This window comes from Betta splendens, chromosome 4, assembly GCF_900634795.4.
Source record: "Betta splendens chromosome 4, fBetSpl5.4, whole genome shotgun sequence".
Classification (NCBI taxonomy): domain Eukaryota; kingdom Metazoa; phylum Chordata; class Actinopteri; order Anabantiformes; family Osphronemidae; genus Betta; species Betta splendens.
In genome coordinates this window covers 22,232,437-22,256,223 of record NC_040884.2, presented here as the reverse complement: position 1 = coordinate 22,256,223, position 23,787 = coordinate 22,232,437, and the positions used below count along the sequence as shown (strand labels likewise).

The 23,787-nt window shown below is 45.9% G+C and overlaps 1 protein-coding gene across 3 annotated transcripts in view; it reads left to right on the top strand.

Annotated features, from left to right (window-relative positions):
- Positions 1-23,787, top strand: part of drosha (drosha ribonuclease III) — a 67,539-nt gene that overhangs the window by 6,359 nt on the left and 37,393 nt on the right. For all 3 annotated transcript variants that reach the window (XM_029145737.3, XM_029145738.3, XM_055508490.1), the window contains exons 8-20: positions 619-705; positions 916-1,002; positions 2,810-2,881; positions 3,222-3,303; positions 3,750-3,824; positions 4,834-5,003; positions 6,645-6,769; positions 9,976-10,075; positions 13,859-13,966; positions 16,880-16,987; positions 22,436-22,574; positions 22,666-22,726; positions 23,039-23,098. In XM_029145737.3, coding sequence (XP_029001570.1) covers positions 619-705; positions 916-1,002; positions 2,810-2,881; positions 3,222-3,303; positions 3,750-3,824; positions 4,834-5,003; positions 6,645-6,769; positions 9,976-10,075; positions 13,859-13,966; positions 16,880-16,987; positions 22,436-22,574; positions 22,666-22,726; positions 23,039-23,098 — 1,274 coding nt within the window. The remainder of the gene's footprint in view (positions 1-618; positions 706-915; positions 1,003-2,809; positions 2,882-3,221; positions 3,304-3,749; positions 3,825-4,833; positions 5,004-6,644; positions 6,770-9,975; positions 10,076-13,858; positions 13,967-16,879; positions 16,988-22,435; positions 22,575-22,665; positions 22,727-23,038; positions 23,099-23,787) is intronic.

Genomic DNA, 23,787 nt, shown 5'->3' with positions numbered 1-23,787 from the left:
CAGTCACTTCAAACGGTCAGGCAGCTCACACGACACAGAAGCGGAGTGGTTTGGATGTTTTGTGTTTTTCCATAGGAAATCAAGTAGCGTTGGTGTCCTTTTCATGATCCAGTGCGTTGGATCAATAATTAAATCACGTTTGTTTATCACGGCTGAAGCTTTGCTGTATGACTTATTCAGTAAGTGGAAGCTGCAGGGCCTCCATACGTGCTAATTTTACCAATAGAAATATTGTAAACACAGCGACTGCACAGCAGCCCAGCGGGTTGTTTTTATGCTTAGCTATGGGTTTAGCTTGAGTCTGCGCTCGTCTTTCTACCCGTGGAGCTAAATACGGAGTTGTACAACTGACACTGCGGGTCTATATAGTCCCGGAAAAGTGTTTCACAAAATGAATTATTGTAAAAATGGTGGAACTGCTCTTTTCTGCAAGATCCCTGGTGTCGTAGAAATGTGTTTTGTGTCCCCTGGTTCAGCAAACACTTTTTCACTTTGACTGTAAAATTTAAATTTCCTCTTGATCTTTAGGTTTGTGTGTGTTTGGAAAAAAATATATAACTAACATTGTGACATCATAATGTTTGTATGATGAGTTAAAGTATTTATTTTTGTTCACAGTCTGTGGAAAAGTGCCGTCTGATGAACAACAATACCGGAAGATTATTTCACTACAGGATCACAGTGTCTCCTCCCACCAACTTCTTGGTATGAATCTGTTAAAAAAATTACTCAATTAAGACTAAAATCAAAATATCCATTAAGCGATCAGCTGTTTGTGGGCTGATCGGTGGGGCTGACTGTAGAAGCAGTGTGGTTCTTGCAGTACGCCATCGTGGCAGTAATTGCTGGTTCTGCCTCCTTCTGTCACACCTCAGCTGCAGTTCGTTTGAGTGCTCCTGCTGTTTTCTGTTTCAGACTGACAGGCCGACAGTGATTGAGTACGATGACCACGAGTACCTGTTTGAAGGCTTCTCTCTGTTCTCCCACACTCCTCTCACTAACGTAAGCCTGCTTTAAATTATTAACATTATAGGTGATGAGCCATAAATTTTCCACGTGACGCTTTCACGTTCTGGCAGTAGGTGTCACTATATAGTCATCTATGTTTCTGTGTCTTATTTATTTACTGCGGAGGCAGGCGACAGACTTATTTTTTTTACCATTTCATTATTTCACAAAGTTAAAAATGTAATATTGAATTTGTTTAACCTTCAGTAAAATGCATGGAAGTTGCACAGCATTAACTCTGATTAATGGCTTTGTGGAGATGTTAATCGCTTTTTCATGGCTCCAAATCGTGGACATAAGATTCCACATTTCATAATGCAAACCTAAAACAGAGACCAAGACATGAATTGTAAGGAACTCCCTGCACAACTCTGCAATAAACCTGCGGTGAGGCCTAAATCAGCAGAGGTTGTAAACATTTCTAAAGCTGTGAGTGGTCCCAGGAGCTCAGAGAACTCAATCACTGTAAAAATGAGGAAGTTAGGAAGCGGGAGCTGGTCCACTCCCAGCACCGTGGTGGTGGATGGTGGTGTTACATCATACCAACTGATGCGTTCTCCTCCATGCTGATGGATGGAAGAGACACCCAGAATGTAAAAGCGTTTTCTGCTCATGGGTATAGGTTGGAACCAATATTGATTTCAGCTCAGTGTGTGCATCGTGTATGTTTCTGAGTCTCGGTGCTGGTTTTCCTCCCACTTCTCTGATGCGTGAGCCTTCCTGCATGAAGCTCCTCTGGAAAGTATCTAGGCCCACGATCAGCTCTATTACCTGTGTCCATGCACAGACCAGCTGCTGCTCAGTCAGCCAGATATGATGGTGTTCTCCCTTCCACATGTGTGTGGTAAAGCAACACATATCATTCAGGTCAGCGGCTGAGTGAAAAATCCTTCTTCCTTTAACTCCACTGTCCTCAAAAATAACTTCAAATCGGCTTTTTGGCTTTGGGTCGGCTTCTTTGTTGCCTGGACAAAGTGCTTCCCTCTCACTGCTCTGACCTTGTCACAGAGCTTTTTATGGCCCATCAGTGACTGTCAAACATTAGAGAGGTCAAGACATGAAATGACCCTTTCTTCTGCAGCCATGTGAGCTGTGTGTGTGACTTATCCACAGGGAGGAGGGAAAACTTCTGTTCTGTGTATGTGTGCTCATGTCTGCGCGGCGTCGCCACGTGTGTGAATAGTAAAACTACTTGGTCAATATCCATCTCGTGTGAACAGAGCCCAGAGGATTAGATGTGATTTGAACTGGATAATTTAAGCAGCTCCTGTTAAAAGCTGGGGTAAACGCTTCGTGGCAGTGCGGGGATTAGGAACTTCGGAGCATGGGCGATATTAGCCCCCCGCTAGTTAGCCGCCGGGATGGGCAAGAACAAATGTGACTCGTAGGTTAATCTGCTAAAATGGCCCCCCACGCTCCGACAACAAAGACCGTGTAACTGTGGAGATTAAACGCCAAAGTGCAGGCTTATCTATTTAGCCAGATTCGACTTACTTAGTTTTAAAGAATCGTGTGCGGAGGCATGCGATCCAGCCGAGCGCCTGTTTGCACACACGTGAATGGAAACTGATTGTGCAGGTTTCTATGCGTGTTACAGCTACTTACTGTGGGATTTCCTAAAAGTGCACACTTTTTATTTCGTGGCGTCCGTGTGATTGTGAAGGGCCATTTGGGCAAGTTTCACAGCAGAGATGAGGTTTTAATGAGTTTCCTTGAAAAGCTGTAACCTCTGCCTAACGCCATGGTAATGAGTCGGCCTGTCCTTTCTTCTCCCCGTCCTCTGCTCCTTTCATCATCACAGATTCCATTGTGCCGTGTGATCCGCTTCAACATAGATTACACCATTCACTTCATAGAGGAGATGGCACCGGAGGTCAGTAAAACCCCACTTTATCTCCCAGCTCTTTCGCTCCCCTTTCTCACCCCTTTTGTTTTTATCTCAAACGACGGTGTCTGAGAACAGCTGAGCCACACGTAACCCTCACACCTCAGCGCCTGCGTGAGCGAAGGTGCTAATCCTTTTAGAAGAGGGAATGGAGATTTTATTTTCTAACTGCTGAGGTTGATTACATCAATAAGGTGGCTTATGTGATAAAGTTACAAGAACTGGATTTCCTTATCAGTTCTATCTACATAGTGCTCCATGTGTCAGCCTGCCTGTATTATATACTGATAAATCGCTGTGATTAAACCCGTTTCTCTCCTGTGCACAGAACTACTGTGTCCGAGGCCTGGAACTGTTTGCTTCCTACTTATTCCAGGACATTCTTGAGCTGTACGACTGGAACCTGACAGGTACGCGTCACAAACCAAACAACATTTGGGAGCCCACGTCGCAGACGTTGACACCTCGCCGTGTTTCGAAATGTTATTTGGCTAGTTGTCGCACATTCATCTGCAATTTGTGAGACCGACAGGGTTCTTGCATTCTCGCATGGGTGGATGTTTTGATAGTGGAACCAGTCAGAATGAAAGAGGAAATAGTTTTGTGTCGCAAATTGCAGCTTGTATGTTTCAGAAATGTTGAAATAGGCTCCTGGTCCACTCTCCCATCTCTTGTTGTTTTCATTGGAAAATATTAAAAGGCTGGAGATGTTGACATTCATATTCTTTTTTTAGATGTGTTCTTTGCTGTAATGGTTTGTTAAATACACAGTACAGAACAGTGGCAAAAGAAAATTTGAACTACACATGACGCATGCAGGTGAGACTCGACTGTTGAACCCTGCTCCTTCTTTCAGGTCCTGAGATCGACGACGAGTCCCCCGGATGCCAGCGCTTCCATTTCATGCCCCGCTTTGTTCGATTCCTACCCGGTAAGCCCGCTCTGCTCTCTGCCTCCCTCCGGTGGTCAGGGGTGGCGCCTCACGCGTCTCCAGTTTAAACCTACAGCAGTAGAACGGCTGTGTGTTTCCATTCGCAAAGGCTTTCTGCATGCGCTGATGATGATACGTGATGTATTCACAGCAGAATGATGGGGTTACTTTAGAGCCTGAGCTGCTGTGGTGGATCAGGCTCTGCACGGTGTTCATCTTTGGAACACATGATGGTGCTGGTGCACTATGATATTGCTGTGGTATTTGTTATGACAGCCGCGCCACCTACCTTCTTTCCATCAGAAAACAATTTCTCTCCCAGCTCCCCCAATTTAGTCTGCTTCAAACACTTATCTGCTTCTTTTACAAAAGCACAAAAACTGCCCAATGTGACATTTCTGGTGGGATCTGAAGACTGAGAGTTAAAGTGAGAGCATGATGATGTTTGAAAGTTGCAGCCAGACTCTGTGTATTCGTTATTGTCTTAATGCATTTCCAGCCCTGAGTGGCTCATGCATTCCTGTGTATCTGTCCATGTGAACACTTGTAAATGGAGGTTAATCAATTTTGCATGAGGCCCTGTTAAGCTGACTCCATGTGACCTGTTTTCCCTGCATATTGAAACATGGGTCTGTGTGCTCTCATAGATTTGACTGTTGGGCCATGTGCATGTCATTTTGTACCTTCATGTATCGTGTGACATTTGCCGTTTGTTCACCTGTTTGTATCTAGAGATGCTTGGGGCCACTTTTGTAAAACCTCAGGTGAGGAGGTGGGAGTTGTTGCCATCGACTTGACTTGTGGTCGCATGCATCAAATGGGAGCTCAGTGAAACACATTTCCCTTGTGGCAGAAGTCGCAGCTTGTTTAATTCTTAGCTGTTGCTGTATTTATTTATTAATTTATTCAATTAAGCGCGAATCCACGGTGAACTGCGGCTTGTGGGGGTGTTTTCATTCTTCTGTCCATACATGTACATGCATTCTTAATTGCTGTGTGTTTATGTTAGACGGCGGGAAGGAGGTGCTGTCCATGCATCAGGTGCTGCTCTACCTGCTGCGCAGCAGCAAGCCGCTGGTCCCCGAGGAGGAGATTGCAGACATGCTGCAGTGGGAGGAGCTGGAGTGGCAGAAATACGCTGAGGAGTGCAAGGGCATGATCGTCACCAACCCCGGCATGGTGAGGCCCCCGCTTCTCCGTTCCGACAGGAGGTGTCCTTGTCTGCCTTATCTGTTCAAGGACACGTGTTGGCCCCCGACCCCGACCCTGCGGGAACAAGGCTGTTCCTGTTGGCCTGTGACATGAGCAACCTTCACCTTTAATCCTCGAAGGCATTTGCTGTCGTCAACACTATTTGGGTCCTTTATGTCACACACAACTCTGCTGACCTTCTGGCGTGTCCCATATTTTAAAGGCTGAGCAGTAATTGTTTTGTTTCAGGGGGGATGTGAGGTTGTGATTGCAAACTCAAAGGTTGCAAATGAAGAGTGAATGTGATTGCATAACCTTTGGTGTGGGCGCGTTATTGCGTCAACTGCTCTTCCCTGACAGGACTGAATTGTTCCTGTCTTGGTTTCCCGCTATGTGGGTGTATAATAGTCTTCCATCCCTACACTCAAGTTAAAGTTTGATCTGTCAGTCAAGCAAAGTATATTGAAAAGATCATAAATAGAGACTTGGAACTCTTCTCTCTGTCTAGAGAGTTTTCTTATGAGTTTGGTTGTTTGTTGTAGTTTATTGAGCGGATTTTTTTTTCATTCCTTTAGTCTGTTTAAAAGTTTAAAGCAAATTTATTTTATTTATTTATATATTAAAAAACATTTATTATTTCACAGCTCTTAAATCAGCCAGTTGATGGTTTATGTGAAATGTGGTGAATGAAAAATGTTAAATTACTTGTTTGACCAACCAAAACCCAGAGATAATCACATAATGACAGCCGTCATAGAAAAGATAATAAATGATTAGATGCTTTTTGTTTCACTTCTTTAAATAATTGACAGATTATTCTCTTTCTAGCTTGTACTTTATTTTTTTCCATCTCACTAGTTATGATCCAAAGCTATATAAAATATCCTTTCAGAGCAAATGTGTCCACATTGACACATCGTATCTGTACGTCTGCATGTCAAGGTCACATGCTGCGCCCGCGTCAGTCAGACCGTCTGCTTCATGCCATTATTTCACACCATGGCATGGGTCACAAGCAAGGGCGAAATGTCATCAGCCTTCAATCAGCCACGGTGCATCAAAGCAGAGATAAACAAGCTGTGGATGCTAAAGGGTGTAGCATATATAAATTGGTATTTGCAACGTATTTGTGTTGGGACTGTTAGCAGGGCAATCATCGAGCCTTCCATCAAGCCAATCAAACCTGATTATGTCGCTTTAAAGGCAGAATCAAAGTTGGCTGACGACCTCTTGCCCTCGAATCAGCGTCTGTATTCAGGCCGTGACAAGCGAGCGCCACTGATGTCAAGGTGAGCCCGAGCCATCTGCCGTGCGCCTCATCACGCCTCACGCTACAGCCCCCTCCTCTGATCTCGTAAAATGCCTGACAGGCAAACTGTGATTTGGGAGGCAGCTGAGGACGTGTTGCTTGTCACTCTCCTCCCTGATAAGCGCGTCAGAACTTAGCTAAGCGTCACTGATGCTTCGTGGCGCTTGTGCGCCTGCTACAATCCAAATGTATACAATGTTACACAGGGCAAGACACAGCTGTGACCCGTGTCGTGTGCTTTATGTCATATACACATGTTGGTAGCAGGTGACTGACTGGGCTGCCTTGTACCTTCTGTTTTTTTTTTTTGTCCTCTGCAGAAGCCGAGCTCGGTACGGATCGACCAACTGGACAGGGAGCAGTTCAACCCAGATGTCATCACCTTCCCCATCATCGTTCATTTTGGGATTCGTCCGGCTCAGCTCAGCTACGCTGGAGACCCTCAGTAAGATGGCAAACATACATAAATATCAGCCATTCGGCTGTGTACAGATACTTCCCCTTATAGCTCCCCCCCCGCTGTGTACTGCCTCCCTCCTCTCCGCCGTTCCTTATTCGCTGGCACTCTCCCAGGACACCACAGCAGAATCCTCCGTGTCGCATGTCGAGGAGGACGAGGAGAGCGTATGTCGAAGAGGATGGGAGACGGATAGTAGGGGAATAAAGGGATGAGGAAACGAGCGGCGTGACATTTTCACATGCGTCGACACGGGTCCCAGGTTTCCGCCGGGTACCCTCGCCGTGGGAGCTGCCGCAGTTTATGTCTCGTGAATAGTAATGCCACACACGCCACAGGGCTGCAGGAGGGAATACTGTACTGTGCTGCTGCATAATTAACAAAAGCAGTGTATTAGATCATCAGAACCGCAATCTCCGAGGTGTTCAGAGAGATGTGACGGCACTGTGTCAAGCACTATTCAAGTCAGTCAACACTTGGTTTGTGTGCTTTCATGCTAAATATAAACCTGTGGATTTCTTTTTAAGTCCGATATCTGTCTCACTCACGCCAGTAAGGGGGAGAATGAAGACACAAACAAGAGGATGATCATTAGGAAATCCATTTAGATAGACCTAGTTTTCTTCCTCCCTCCAACTAATGTCCTCTCCCCTGCCGCTACATTTTAGCCGTCTGTCCATTGAGTGCTTTCATCCCTGTGCACCCTGCTGCCATGTCAAACTTCTCAAAGGCGCCGACAACGACAAATTTATGGGTGGACAGGGACATCATTAGCTGATGCAGAAACAAGTAGTAAGAGACCAGCGGAAAGGATTTTTACTACTGCTAATGATGCATGTAGCGAGGGCAGGAGTTGGTGTTGATTGTGGCCGTGGCAATGCCACAGAGAGGGAGACTTGGACACAGCAGCAGCATATATTAACTCAGCAGACTGAAGAAGCTGTGTTGTCAGCTTCCCTTCATTCTGCCCACTGGAGGCATTTGTGCTCAGGGCCGCCACTCAAGCTCCTCTAGTTCCATCATGACTGCTGAGGCAAGAATGACATGTCAGAGGTCAGGGAATGTAAAGAAGAGGGAGCTGGATGGGAGGACGGATCAAGACAGAAAATGGCCACAAAGGGGAGATGAAGCAGTGGAGAATCCTGATGCAAGGAGGGGACGGGAGAGGGAAATAATATGAAAGGCGTTCAGAGAGGAAGCGTTGGTAAATGGCCGCTGCATCGTGGACCAAATTGGAATAGAATATTGTCACATTTACTCCTCAGTGACACATCCACTGTGTTTCCTGTTCCTCCCAAGCCGAGCTGAGCACATCATTTACATACTCTGCTCAGATTCTTATTTATTTCTCTCCTCGTGCACAATGAAGTGGAGCTTCTGACTCATGTGTTTCCATGGTTCATTTTTCCCTGTATCAATTTTCTAACGACAAACTTTGTCCTCTGTTTTACTCCGCGTTTTGAAGTTTCCCTGCGTACTTGAGAGGAGTAGTTGTAGTGAATGTGGTAAGCTTTTGAAGCTTTCGTTTGCTGCGGTGTGAGGTCTTCGTAGTTCAATCCTCAGTGTATGGGGATTCACTCCACATCTGTGTCTGAGTGTGTTGCTGTGGCAAATGCTGTAAAAGACAGACAATTACAAATGTAAATTGTTACAGTCATTACTTATTCTCATAGTTCCATAATAAATTGAGTGCTCGAAGCCAAAGACGTGCTGGTCGGACAAAGCTTTGGTAAACACAAAGCACTGCTCATCACCTGGCTCATAGCATCCCTACAATGACGCATGCAGGGGGCAGCATGGTGATCCAGTGGAAGATGCTGAAGGGCAGAACAGGCTGGAGTTGAGGGAAAGATGAACATGTCGCTTGTGGCAGAGGCGACAAATTGGCTCAGTGACAAGTCTCTGACTGTCCTTGAGTGGGCCAATCAAAGCCCAGACTTAAACGCTATAGAGCATCTTTGGCATGATATGAAGATGGCAGTTGGGATGTTTTCCTTTTGATCTAACAGAGTTTTAGAGGGTCTGTCAGTAAGAATTGGATAAACTGCCCAAATCCACTTGTAGAGTCTGAACCAAGAAGACTTGATGCTCGAAATGGTGCCAAAGGCTTCGGCAGAGTTCTGAATGAAGGTTTTTGGAGACATGGAAAGAGTTCAGTACAACGCTGTGCTAACGAGCAATACTTAAACACAAGGACGAGACCAGCGAAATAAAGATGCCACGTCCTGCAACGTGTGGCGATGGGAGGCGGAAGAGAAAGGAGGAGGCGGCATATGCTAATGAAGGCACGAGCTGAGAGTGGCGAGAGCTGCGGCGGTGCTTCCCTGAGAGCGAGCAGCGGATCCGTGGAAAGGTCATTGGAGCAGATTGGGAACAAGGGGGCCTCCCAGGCTGGATAGACTTTCACTCTCTCTTCTGTCCGCTCAGGCTGCTTCAGCGCGGAGGTGGTGAAGAGCTGATAATCGGGGCAGTAAAGCCGTCTCAGTCTCTAATGAAGTCCCCACTATTAAAGCTCCATAATTCTTCTATTCCACAGTACGGCCCCGCCTCCTCTCCTTCATCCCTCCGTCTCCTCTCTCTTTCACTCTGTCCATGCAGACCCCCACCACCTCACCCCTCCATTCCACCAATCATAATTGAATAACTCTGAGTAAATGAGGAGAAAGTCTCCTGAATATGAGCAGAACGGTCACACTCGGCCCTCAGTGCATCAATCATGAGGTCTGATTGAAAAGGGAGAGCGGTGGGGGTCGGTGGGTGTAGTGTGCTGGCTACATGTCACCTTGCCGATAACTCCCTGCTTCCTTTCAGATGCAAATGAGAGCAAAGACAATGAGGTTTTGTAGGAAATAAGAGCGTGGGGCGTCGCGGGTCGGCTCCTGAGTCGCGTGTCAGGGCCGGTCAGAGGCTTTATGACTTACAGCTTCTTTACTAGAAAGCATGCTGAGGTGAGCTGCAAACCATCAGTCAGTCTGTGTGCAAACCTCTGTTCACAGTTCAAATGCTGCACACCCGCTTTTGTGTCCACCGTCCTCAATCACTAGTAACTAATGCAGTAACGCCCGCAGGCCAGTGTTAAATTATGTTTAATATCAGGCAAAGTGCAGGTGAAATATTGATGCCTTGTTGCCAAGCGGGGGAGCGAGGAGAGACGGAGCCCTGTCGGTCTGACGCCGCCTTGTTCTCTGTTTCAGGTACCAGAAGCTGTGGAAGAGCTACGTGAAACTACGCCACCTGCTGGCCAACAGCCCCAAGGTCAAGCAGCTGGACAAGCAGAAGCTGACGCAGAGAGAGGTGGGTGGAGGGAAGGCAAACTCTGATGTTGTTTTAAAGGTTCAGGTGCCGCGTGCTTGCTCGCCGTTCATTTGAAATGTTGTCAAAGTTCACCTCCTGCTGATGTTAAAAGGTTCACACACCGCAGAAATGATTAAGTCCTTTATTAGGACTATTACTGTTGCTATTGTTGCCCTGTGCATTAAAATAACATGCATGAATTTTTACTATGTCTAACTATGAATGCACGGCTCATATAGAAGCATATTTTCCAGACCTTTGGCTCCAAGTTGAATGTTTTGCCTTGAGAGTAATATTTAAATGCTACACTAAGGACATTACCTTGGAAAAAATTAGTACGTTAGTAAAATGTAATATAATTATAGACCTGCCGCCTTTTGATATTATATTTCGTGTTGGAAGCAAACTTCAGATTTCTAGTAATTGGATTTTAACTTTAATCCTTCTTTAACTAAACATTCTCTGAAAAGTCTTCTTTTATTTTGTGATCTGTTTGGCCTTCGCCTCACACTTATTGCTCTAAACACAACTTTTTTCGTAGTCAGACCTTTTTTTTCCAGTTTTTCCAGTAGCTCAGTTTCTGTTAAACATTTTCTCGCTCTTTCTCTTTGTGTAATGTGAGTGTTTTGCTTTTATTATAAGGAAATAAAATACGTGAAGGTCTAAATTGGGCAAACTGAGGTGTTGTCTTGGCCCCAGTCTATTGTTTTAAGGCAGATTTGAAAAATGTGGACTTCCTTTAATGCATAATTTAGATAAATTTACAGCTCGGAATAAAAAGGCATAACTGCTCTCCAGAGCTGAGCGTGAAGGTCAGACCAGCGCCAGGGACCAGGAATGGAAAAGGTTTAGATTTGGCCGGTAAAGAGCATGCGGGCGTTGGGGAATCGGAGACTACAGGTGCTGTGTGTGGTCCGATACGGCCGAGCACATATCTCTCCTGCGGGGATTTTTCCTCGCTGTAAGACTTTGAGCCTGCTTCACATCCAGCCGCCTCCTTTGCTTCGTTTGAGACACTCGGAACCAATAATGAGCAGCAACTCAGAGCTCAATTAGTCTGTTTCTCAGGTAGCGCGGTAAAGCTAACAGGCTCTGACAATCCCACTGTCAACCTGCACCGGAGCAATTAGCCAACCCAAACACCTTCACACTGGGTCCATCAAGCTCCACCACAAACATTAGCCATGTCGGCATCTCTTCACTGCAGTGGCTGCGTGGCGTTGCTACTGATTTAATGCCCGAGGGAGCTGTGAAGTTTCCCGTGTAAATGGTCTTTGGGCGTCTGAGCTTCCACCGATGGGCATTTTCCACCATTAAGAATCATCCTGTCAGAGGTGTTTACAGCAGCGGTGCTCTTCTCCAGCTGGCTCTTTGATTCCTCTGAGCTCAGTGTGGAGTTCACAGAGCTCCAGGGAGACCAGAGGTGTGGGCTTTGGCAAAAAGGGGCCTTTCACACCAGGGTGTACGCCTCTGCACCCGTTTTCAGGCTCCCTGCTGAGCGCTCGGTGGGTTGTGTGTCTGCCCGTGTGTGGGTGGCGATGCCATGGCATTGAGGGACGTACAGGCTGTCTGTGTGTGCTGCCCAGATGGATTTATGCGAGTCCCTCAGCCAAACACTTGACTGGAACTCCCATACACACTGTTGTTGTCGGCAGAGCATACTTGTTATTTTTGTATTCGATGTTTTAGGTCTAAATGAAGGAATCATCCAGGTTGACCAGCAGTGACGAGGTGAAAATGTGTTTTAGCACATTTTTAGGACTGTATTGAAAATGAAATGCGTGTGTTACTTTATTATCTCTGTGTATTCTTTATCATCTCTAAGTCTTCAGCCCAGAGTCACTACTTTGGCAGCGAGTTCAGTCTCTTCTATCAGCTCGACATATGTGGATTTGGGGATTTGCTCTGATTCTTTCTTACAGATTTGGCCGAGCTCAGTCGAGCCGTGTGAGGAGCGTCTTTGAAAAGCTATCTTCAACTCATTTCATAGATTTTTCCTTGAATTTCGCTTCTGGCTTTCGCTCGGGTCACATGAGAACTTAGCAGTGTTTCTCAGTTTCCTCCCGTGATTGTTGCGGTGTATTCGTGAGGATTCGTAGCTTGAGAATTTGACACTTGACAACTCTCCATCAAAACATAAACTTAACCTTTGCAAGGCTTAACAACAAATACATAAAAATCTGTCTTCTAGTAAAGAGGAAGAGCAGAATAAACGGCCTCAGGTTTTACACACTACAGAACAATACAGTCTTTGTTTGGCGCTTGTGAAGGGTCAGGTTTTATCTGAAGGGGCAAAGCACTCAAAATATTTACCTGAAACCTGCCTATTAGGCTGTTTTTCGATTTTTAGATTACATTGATTTGGCAGCTGCTTTTGTCCAAAGCAACTGATGTTAAATGAGTTGAGCCTCCGTAGTAAAAGCCAGATGTTATCAAAAAAATTAGAGTGCACTTTCCTGAAGAAACATTTGGCCTCAGTCTGAAGGTTGAACTGCCTGAAGGCCAAAAATATTAAGATTCGTCTTCTGGGAATCAGCAGTATCTGCTTCAGATTTCCTGGAGTCCTGGCCGTTAGTATCAAAACCTTTAAGCTGGACTATAACAAGAAGCTGAGGCGATTCATCACGCAGGATGCACATTAAACAAACGTGCACCTGCTTCCACAGACTTTGAATATCAGACCCCAGTGTTTGACCTCAACCTGCTCCGGAGCGCTAGGACTGTCTCAGCAGGAGGGCGCCATGATAAGAGTCAAATGTGCTATGACTTGCCTGTTTGACCAGCACCACTTATTCTCTACACCTTCCCTTCCTGCTTAATTATTTACTTTCTCCACCTCGGTCCGCTCGCTGACCCCGTAAAACGCCCTGCATAATAAACTATTTACATACACTTCACACTCTTGTGTGATCACTGTGGCCGCCTGTCCATGCGAAAACTTGTTTGTGTGGTTGCGCGTGCACGTGCCGTGCACAGGCGAGCCTGTTCACTTTGATGCACAGTTCAAAGTAGGATGCCATTATTTATTCATGCCTTTGTTGTTCTTATTTCCTCTGCGAGTCAAAAATTCCTGGCGTTCCATTTTAGGCAGATCGCGGCTCACTCAGCGTCGATAACATCTCGGTGTAAGATGCACCTCCACGGATCGAGGATGTGGGATCCAGGATCCGTGGAGGTGCTCTCTGTCAATGCGTTGTCCTACCTCGCTTGTTATTTGCAAGGCCTTCTTGTCTCGGTTTCACCCTCCCCCCTGAATGTCCAGTTATATCATGTAGGGCTGACGTGATGCCGTGTGTGTGTGTGTGTGTGTGTGTGTGTGTGTGTGTGTGTGTGTGTGTGTGTGTGTGTGTGTGTGTGTGTGTGTGTGTGTGTGTGTGTGTGTGTGTGTGTGTGTGTGTGTTGCTGTAATGATTCCTGTGGCTCATGGAGGTGTCTCTAAACTCTGGTGCGGTGGTCCTAATGGGCAGACAGGTGCTTCAGCTCTTGTTGGCTGAGACTTGAGCTTCGGTGTCAACTGCGACCGCTGCCTGCAGCCATGCTGACCCATTGCAGCGCCTCAATTAGCCAGGACCAGCAGGGCTGTCACTTCCCCTGTTGATTCTGTCCTCCGCTGCGCTCTGTCTGTCAGTTTGTTTCATTGTATTGCATGTGCTGGGCTTTCTGTTCCGGGGGGGGCATAGGTGGAGGCAGGGGGGTGCCAGGGCGGGGTCTTTTTAGGATGCGAGCCGTCCCCGTAGGCTCTGCACCAGTGGATCAATAATTGACTGGCTGGTTGTTTGGCAGGAAGCTCTTCAGAAGATCCGTCAGAAGAACACGATGCGCCGCGAGGTGACAGTGGAGCTCAGCAGCCAGGGTTTCTGGAAGACTGGCATCCGCTCCGACGTCTGTCAGGTAACTCCCGTCAACTGTGTGCGTGCACCAACACCGCCACGCATACATAATGTGCTAAAATGGAGCCATGTGTTTTCAGGTGCAGAGATTTGTAAAGATGAGACCAGAAAGAAAAATACAGCAAATAGGGACGACAACAGTGATAATATGTAACATGATTAAACTGACGTATTATCAGTAGAAAAAGGATTTAAAGTGGTCATTACGCTGTTGTAATAACATGTCTGGACTTTGGGAAACGAGTTTAGTTTCAGTCTCTTATTAAAGAGGCTCTTCCGTCCACATCCTTGGCTGATAGGACTTGAAACCCGACCAGCAGCGTAGTGGTAACACTTGTAATTTGCAGATGCGTACACCTAGAGCAGTGCAGTACTTCCACTCACACAGACACAGATCGCTGCTCGCCGCACTGCCACAGGAGAAACTTGGCTTCTGATCTTTCCTCACATTGCGTCATTTCTCTATTCAAGTGCCAAAATCTGTGTAAGGAAAGTGGACTCCCACTGAGCCTCACCAAGCAAGCCATTCATTAAGTAATGCCTCAGCCCTGACAGGTTATTTATATCAAACTTCACCGCCACTCACTCTGTACTCTAATCTCCTTTTATGCGCACATTAGAAGCAAAATAAAGCAGCCTGGATTCTGTCACCACACGGCTGATACATAATAAGTGCTCATGGGTTACATCTATACTGTGTTATCCTGATCCCAGGGAGGTGTGACAACATATGGAGCCTACAGTTCCGTGCATGCTCACAGTTTTGCATGAGTGGCTCTAGCGAGAGTTGAGCCTCAGCCCTGAACACGTTAGTTCCACGCTGGGCCCACTGGAACATGCAGAGCTGCATGTGTTCATGGGTTTGTCAGTATAATGAAATGTCCTTCTGTGTTTTATTTTGTAAAGATTTTACATATTTTTCCCTTTAATATTTCTGCCTGTTAATCAAAATATAATTGGCATCACGTCTTCTTCGACGGCGCCTCCCAGCTGATGCTCATGCTTACGTTTGCAGAGGAATGACAGTAAGTTGTAGCCTGGCAGAGCAGACCTCTCTTACAGCAAGGTCTAGCAAAAAAGGATCCAATCCATAATTGCTGCCCAATTATATTTGCTTCAAGCTGTACTGCTACGACTAATTGGTTCATGAATAATTTCACTTCGAACTGTGGTACACTTCGCACGAGTTGTGACACAGACAAGCGATGACGGCAAAACTGACCCATGGTTTCTTGATTTCTAAAAGCCGGCGCTCCATTTGGAAGAAAATCAGCCCCCTCGTTACTGACATTGCTTGGCTGCACCAAGGTTGTTTCACTTGAAAGGCTCTGTCAAGGACCAGGCTCCACATACTGGAGGCAGGGATGGGATTTATTTATTCATCAATATTTTCATTATTAGATTTCTGTTTGTATGTTTGTTTTTTCCATTTCTGATTCACTGCAGTTTTTCCGTTTTGTGCTCCTGCCCCTTCGTCTTCCTGATTACATCCGTGTGAAGGTTACCAGTCGGTCAAAAAGATTTCAAGGAAAAGTCAGCTTGCTTTCTCCTCTACAACTGAGGAAATGCGTGGGTGTGGGTTTATTCACTCAACAGAGTGTTAAATTTATTTATTTGTCATCACTTATTATATTGATTAGTCCTCCTACTCATATATCACATAACCAAGCCAGAGGAGAAGGACGGCACTGTCTAAATCTGTATCGGCAGAAAATAAACCCTCTTCTTGTTTCCCGGCGTTTCTGGATAGATTTTGACTAATAAAATCTCTTAAGATACGTATTCAGTGTCATTTCTGTTGATTAGATTACATTGTAGATAAAGATAAATGGTTCTTTAATCACAGTGATGTTCAGTAGATTCAGGAAACAAGGAGGGTCCAGTTATCAAACTGATGATTTAGTGAGTGAAGGAATTGCTCTACAAGTTCATGCTTGTAATATTTCAGCCAGGAGAAAACAGCACAAGCCTGATTTGTGACAGTACATTTGCCACCTTTTAATTAGTGGTGTGTAAACTCTGAAAAGCCCTGCCCCGCCCCTCCTCAGTCACTCAGGCAGTCATCAGAACAGGTCAGGAGCTCTAGACACGAGCAGGGCCTGGCTTTGTTAATTGGTTGCTTAACAAGGCCCGGGGAGTGTGTCACCACGGCCCCTGTGATGGCCCCAGGGCTACGTGGCAGCACTGCTTGTAGCCGCCGGGCCTCGGGCTCACACTCCCCAGTAGCACTAATTAAAACATGCATGGCTCCCTCCTCTCTCATGCCGTGGCACGGGGTTAATGTGTGTACACCAGCCTTTGCTTGGGCTCCTCAGCCGCTCTGACTGCCGACTTGATAAGCCTCCACTAATGATTCTGTAGATTGGCTGCCTGACTGCTGGACTCGTTGATGACCACTGCTGGTTTTACTGCTGTTTTTTTTACCTTTCCTGTGTCACATTTTTCCATTGCATCCTCGCCTTTGCCCCAGTTCTCCCCTTTGTTGCACTCTTTCTTTGAATGAATGGGGGTCAGAGGGAGCTACCGATGTTTGTCCTCATGTATGTGTGTCAACATGTCGAAATGAGCTTCGATTTGACCGTCCTGTCCAAATGTGGGTTTCTGGCATCCCCCCTCACAGCGCACCGATTGGGTTTTTGATTATTTCATCTCTCTGTTGCAGGGCACCACTTAATAAATAATGACTGGCTGATTGATTTCTCCCTCTCTGTTCTTTCTATTAACCCCCTCCCTTTCCTTTTCACCATCTCTTCGTTACACTTTCTCTCAAAAATCACTGTTCTCCCTCTTATTTAATTCAAGGCACGATCTTTACTCCCTATTCTTCCTGTTTGTTTATCTCCTCCTTATCTATTCGTTCACTGTCATCGTTTCAATTTGCCCTTGTTTTGCCAACTCTGTCTGTCGTCCACAGCACGCCATGATGCTGCCGGTTCTCACTCATCACATCCGGTACCACCAGTGTCTGATGCACCTGGATAAGCTCATTGGCTACGTCTTCGGGGAGCGCTGCCTTCTTCAGGTAGGGTACATCCTGACAGCCTCACAGAGCGGCGTGACTCTGTGCCCCAACCCAAGCTGCATTATTTAAAGGCTGGCATAGCTGATAACTAACAGAATAGATAACGCTCGACGAATCCGCAGTTCTTTTAGGCCGAACACAGTCCACTGCTGGTTAGATAGCCAGATAAAAAAGGTAAACATTTTGTGCAGGGGCTTTTTGTGTGCAGAGAAATATGGAGGGAGGAAGTGTTTGCCTCATTATTGTGTCCATTCCACCTCTGCAGGGATAGCTCAGGTGGAAACAGGGGCTCAGGAGTCAGCTAAGGTAACCCACACACAGCCTCGACTCATATCTCTGCAGCAAGCAGCCTTGGTCTGCTGTGAGTTGCAGTGACAGTAGCCAGGACAACAACAGCCTCCTCCATAATGCCAGCTCTCCCCTGTCAGGTCTGCAGCCCCAAGCTGTGCGCTCTCGGAGTAAGCCCCACAGCTGCCTCCAGAAATATTGAAGAGCTGTCATAACCTGATACATTAGAAATCAATGTGCTGTAGCCACTACATAGTTAAAAAGGGGAAGGATCCTTTAAGATTTGCTCAAGGCCCTGTGTGCGTGTCCACGTGCATGGCCTCTCAGTGCTCTGGGTGTGATTATCTTTGGATATTTGCACATATTGATCGACGATTGGCCCTTTTTGTTTTGTTTGTACAATGATGACTAGTCATTATGGGAGCTAAATGAGAAACACTGACCTACTGCGAGGCCTGTCTGTGTCTGCAGGAGTAAGCTAGTGGTAGCTTGTCCCTCCTTCTTCTCTCATTCAGTTTCTTCATCCTCCTACAAGCAAAAGATTCAGAACAATCAGTTTGGTCATTACAGGCCAAAGTCGTGTGCTCTCTGTCTCTGCGTGGCAGCTGTGTCCACCGGGCGCCTAATACCATGACATCGCTCTTTGTGTCTGTGGACAAATCCAGGGCTGTCAGCAGTTCACCACCACTGGGGCTGAAATGGCCCAAGTAGGGAGCCATCATTGCAGGGCTTACAGCACCTTCCTCATCCCCAGCACAAACACATCAGCAGCTAATGTCCCACAGTCCACACACTCTTTGCCCAGATAGGTTTGGACAGAACGGCCGCGGGAGTGCAATGATGCTTGCTCAAACAGCCCTCTCTTAGTCAGAAGTGACTTCAGATTTGCCATCACTTCCCATTTGCCTCCACTCTGATGTGATGATCATGTTTAATGAGTTGAATGTTTTCCAGTGGCAGTCTATTCATCTCTGACTTGAGACATTCTGTTGCCATATGATGGGAATTCTTCTCTGTTTGCTGCATAGGTGAATTAAAATGTTTGTACATCCTGTGCACTGGAAATAGAAAGCCAGCAATCATACTATTTATATCAATACAAATAATGGCTGTGACACCAAAGTCGCTGTTCTCTTACTTGCTTGTGTTCATTGAGAGAGTCTGTGGAACTGGATACTGCATTAGTGGCAGATAATGGAGATTTCTGGCTGGAGATGGGACTTATTCCTTGTTACTGAAGCGTCTGCTTTTGCGCAACCGTGGCCTCACTCAAGAGATCACAGTCCAGAAGATGGAGGAGGAGACTCCTTAGACAGTATTACAGAGCGACAGGCTTTGAGTTTTTTATTCATTGCTATCCACACAGTGGCGTCCTAGTTAAAGCTTGTGTGGGTGGGTATTATTTTTAGTGAGAAACGGGACTTGGGTGGTCAGCCTTGGTTTGGGATGTTCAGATTGGGGAATATTTGTTCTAGTTCGGGGGATAATGAGCAGCACTCCTATTAAAGGAATAAGGACTCGTTTCCCTTTTTCCCTATTTTCCTTCTAAGAGATGAAAGCAGATGAGCATCTGGGAAACCAGACGGCTGTGTGGGTCTGCACAGAATCAATACTTGTTTCCAGCTCATTCTCTGTAATGTTTTAATGAACGCATATCTGCGAATCAAGATTGCAGGAGCGTACTGTATGGCCTAAATTTATAAACACAGCACCGTGCTGTGGCATTAAAGCCAAGCACAGATCATTGACATGTAGAGGAACACACCTGTTTTCAGTGTGGAGGGGAGTCATCCTATCATGACATGGCCGCCTCCGCCCGGCTCCGCTGGAGCAGCCGTCCTTTGAAGCCTCTCTCTTCTGAGAGCCTCGCTGTTAAACATTTAACACTTTAGACTTGGGTGGGAGGCGTGGTGAGGTTGGAGAGACGCGTGCTCATGGTCGCCACATGCTCCTGCCTCCCCCACATCCACGCCACCCTCATAATCCGACCCACCCCCTGTTGCTTCATCCTCGTTCCCCGCTTTTGACCCATGCTGACAGAATGAGAGGCATCACAGACGATCTCAATAATTTAACTGAACAAGTCCTCAGCCCCGACTCTGACGCTGCACGCTTTTGTTTGTGTTCCTCGGCGAAGTACCACGGTGTCTTATTTGTTTTATTATTCATGGCGATGCATGCCTGGCCATGTGATTGAGCTGTCCATCTGTTTGAAGCAGGGCTGAAAGTATCTGCTTGAATAACTGAATGTTCCTTGTTGCAAAATAATAATAAATATTAGCTAATAATATCTTTATGAATATATAATACCAATGAATTTTAGAATAATGTAAAATAATGAAAATCATGTTCTTGTTGCTCGAAATGTAAATTTTCGTCAGGCGTCAAATGAATAATTACAAAAATAAAAATCTAAATGAGCTCTAATAAATAGAATCAAGGCCTGAAGTTTACTGTACAGTAGGGTGTGATGCTGTTTCCTTAACGGTGGTGTCTTCTCTGCCACCACAGTCACAGCAGCAGTATTCAAAGCACATCCTTAAAAGCTAAAACACCTTAAACCTCAGCAGAATGAACCACTCTTATAAATTACAAAATACTTTTTTTCCCCTGGTGGAAAAAAAAAACTCTTCTCAACTGTCAGATCAGGACCCTGAAGGAGCTTAGGATTATATATGTCAAAGTCAACAATCAAGAGTAAAGATCGTGTGAGTAAATACGTAGGGTTTAACACGAGATGTAAACAACTGTTAAGCTTCAAAAACAGGAGGACCAGATTAGAGTTAAGAGCCTAAAATCATGTAGAAAAGCCGGTGCAGATCTGGAACAGCATCTTATGGAGAGATGAGACAAGGATGGGCTCGTACCAGAAGGATCAGAGCAGAGGAATGTGGACAAAGGAAGGAGCTGCTGTTAACTACTGGAGGTAGAGTGGGGACAGTGTCACGCAGGCTGCCAAAGGACCGCTCCCTTTGTGTCTAAGGATGATGTGACTGCTGACTAATGTGGCACAATGAGTCCTGAAGTGTTATCGGCTCTGTTCCCCCAAGTGCCTCACTACATCTAAACACAAGGGCGACGCGCAGCTGATTACGAGCGCACTAAAATGCAGAGGATGCGAGTTTCCTGCATTCTTCACCCTAGAACCCCGCTTCACCTGTGTAATATATTAAATGGTGCCGCGCTCCGTAGTGGCATTGCTGAATTGTGTTTGCCAAGCAGGCAGTTTGCCCATCAGTTTCCCCGCATGTGGGTTCAAGAGCAACACTCCTCCCCATCAAGTCTGCCGCTCTCCACTGAGCGATGATGTTTATTCTTTTTTAGCCAAAGGCAGTTGAGCAGCAGCTGAGGCAGTGATCACTAAATCCAAATCCCTGCGATACTTTACGCAGTCATTATGTTGACAGGAACAGTTGCAGACGTCAATCCTCTCCACAGATTCGGCTTAAAAGCCAATACTGTTGTTGGATGTTGTCCTTAACTGTGAAGGACCTGCAGTGTTTACAGAATAACTGATGTATTTTGCTTGATACGTTTCCTTTAGAGTACCCAACTCTGTAGTTCAGCCTGTGTAGTAGGCTGTCATTGACTTGTGTCTGACATCGCACAATGGGGGAGTTGGGATTGGAAGTAGACGTGGTTGTTGTTGTTGTTCTTATTTATATTTTTATCAAACTGTCAAACGAGGCGCTGAGACTCGCTACATTTCTGCTTGTGTCATGTCAAATAACTAGCTCCCCCCCTCCACCAAAAAAAATCCCTGTTCCTCTTAACCACAGGGAAAAAAAATACAATTGCTGTTGAATTTGTCGTCTCTGTGTTCAAGGCTACAAAGCTGAAGGCCTCTTGAGCAACTATAAATATTGAAACCTCTCTGTTAACGTTTTACATATATATCTCATTGGAGCTTGAAATTGATTTGAAGTTGGCTGAAAGGAGACAAGCAGTTTGAAAAGCAAGCCCAGGGGGGAGAGTAGTTGGAGTATTTTTTTCTTGGCTGAGATTAACATTCTCCTAATGTAAGATTGATAAAGGCTTGACACATCCTACTGAGCCCTATCTTTTCCCTTTTTCTTCCCTCAGCGAGTTTGAGATGTTGAGCTGCGGCAGTCTTTCTAGGCACAGCGTTTTTTTTTTAAGTGTGTCCCTTTTTTCAAAAGCAGCTGAATGAAGACTAATACGCTTCCTCCAGGGTTATTATACCTTCAATTCACACTTCCCCCTCTTTTATAAGCTTAAAAGTTTGTCATTAATTTTCATGCAAACAACTTTTTCCATACCGGACTCTAAGTGGCTCGCTTCAGTGCGCTGCCCACTCCTCCTTCCCCTTCTAGTGATTGCTGAACCAACATTGTTAGACTGATTTGCTATGACTATTATTACTGCACTATAATTAGTCATTAGTCAAAAGGCACAATGGAAAAGATCAGGCTCAGTCAAGGATTTTCAACAGACCCTGGCTGTGCGATATGTATGGTGATACAGAGTTCTGTGTGTATGGATTTTCTTTGCTTTTGTCTTTCCAAGGTGTTGATTGTTGGCCCTGGAAAACCCTAAAAGCTAAACTCTGTTGGTGAATACTTCTTTTTAATTCAGTGCATCTCTAGAACCTTGATCGTGAGCTGAAGCTGACTAATCGTCTAAGTGAACGGCTTTTATTTGAGTCGGCAGTTGATACTGGGTGAGGCAACAATAGAGCCTCTTCATACGTTGTTGTTAATTTAGTGCACTATGATGCTGATATCTGAATGGATGTTGCTGGAATAAAAGACTGATAATGGGCAAAGACAAGATGCCTGTCTGTGCTGTAAGGCCTGTTTTTTTTTTTTTTTTAACAAAAAACAAAGTAGCATCAAAGCAGAAATGTAGCATCTAGTTTGCTGAAGGTTATTTGAAAGCAGCCCACACTTCTTCTGTCCAGCTTTTCATAGCCAAAGGTGGGAAACAACATGCGCCCACAACAGGCATTTGAGGATGTTTCTACATTTACCTGCCTCCACTTTAAATGCAGATGGGTGGAAAAACAAATGATTCTTATTCTATTGAGCTTTTATTTATGGATGGCTGGAAACCAAGCCAGTCACAAAAGCAAACGAAGAGGAAGCAGTGCTCTGTTTTTCCAAGGCTCCTGCTTAATAATCTCTCCTCTCTGTTCTCCAGCTGGCCATGACTCATCCAAGTCACCACCTCAACTTTGGCATGAATCCCGATCATGCCCGCAACTCGCTCTCCAACTGCGGTATCCGCCAGCCCAAGTACGGGGACAGGAAGGTTCACCACATGTACATGAGGAAGAAAGGTGAGTGATGTCCATGCGCCGCCTCCTCTCTGGCTTCTGACCCCAGTGTCTCTAATGGTGCCTGACCCCTCCTCACGTTTTTTTTCCCCAGGAATCAACACCTTAATTAACATCATGTCTCGTCTGGGGCAAGATGACCCCTCCCCCTCAAGGTAGGCTGCCTGCAGGCTCATACTGTATCTGTTCATACTATCACTGACCACAGGGGCAATCAAAGGGGCGATTCTTGTGATTAATATACCCGACAGGCCTGCTGACAAGAAAATTAACTTCAACGGTGAAGGGAAGGGATATCTCAGGGGAAATGAAATGAGCTCATTTTGAGGGCAAAGACTACATGATACTAAATGCGATCTGCTGTTATTCTCAGAGCGCTGGTGACTGGAGCGGCTCTGTGTGTACAGTATTGGTGTGATTTCTTGCTCTCATTGCCTCCTTTTCCCTTTGTCTCCTCGTGCCCCTAGGATCAATCACAATGAGCGATTGGAGTTCCTGGGCGATGCCGTTGTCGAGTTCCTCACCAGGTGAGAAAGTGCTTGTGCATCTTTGATAGACGCAGCCACTAATTGAAGCCGACTACAACACTATCGGCCTTTTTTTCTCCTCCTCCTCGTTCTTTTCTCGCCCTCTCACTCCGTTTCTCCCTTCCTCTCACGGTCTACATCTATCCGTGTCTGTCACAGCCACGCTCGTCTCTGTACTTTGACTCAGTCAAGACAGTGATTTACTGGTAATTGGAACTGGGATGTAATCCCCACCACCCTATTTTATCAGACTGAAATGCTCCATGACAACTTGCAATTAACTGTCTGGAATGGCCGTCTGGAATGCTGACTATGTTATTGACTCCCAGGTGAGTGTGGACGTTGCTGCCCTGCACTTAGCTAAGCACAGCGCTAATTATATGTGGGTATTATTAATCTCACACGGTTCCTCGCAAGCTGCCCACCTACCTACTGTACCTCAGCCTCGTCTGAGTGCACGAAAGTACTAGAAAATGAGGAAGCTGCCGCCTCTCTTCCCACTGGCCGCACTAGGCCAAATGTGCAGAACGGATTGGACTTTCTCATTTGCCCAACAGCAACTTTTACTTCCAAAATCTCATGTGTCACCCTGGATGCTAACACTTCCACAACAGTGAACATTCAGGAGCAGGATTTAAAGCTTAATAGGAGCCGACGCTGACAGCACACGGCTTCAGTCCTTATGTGGC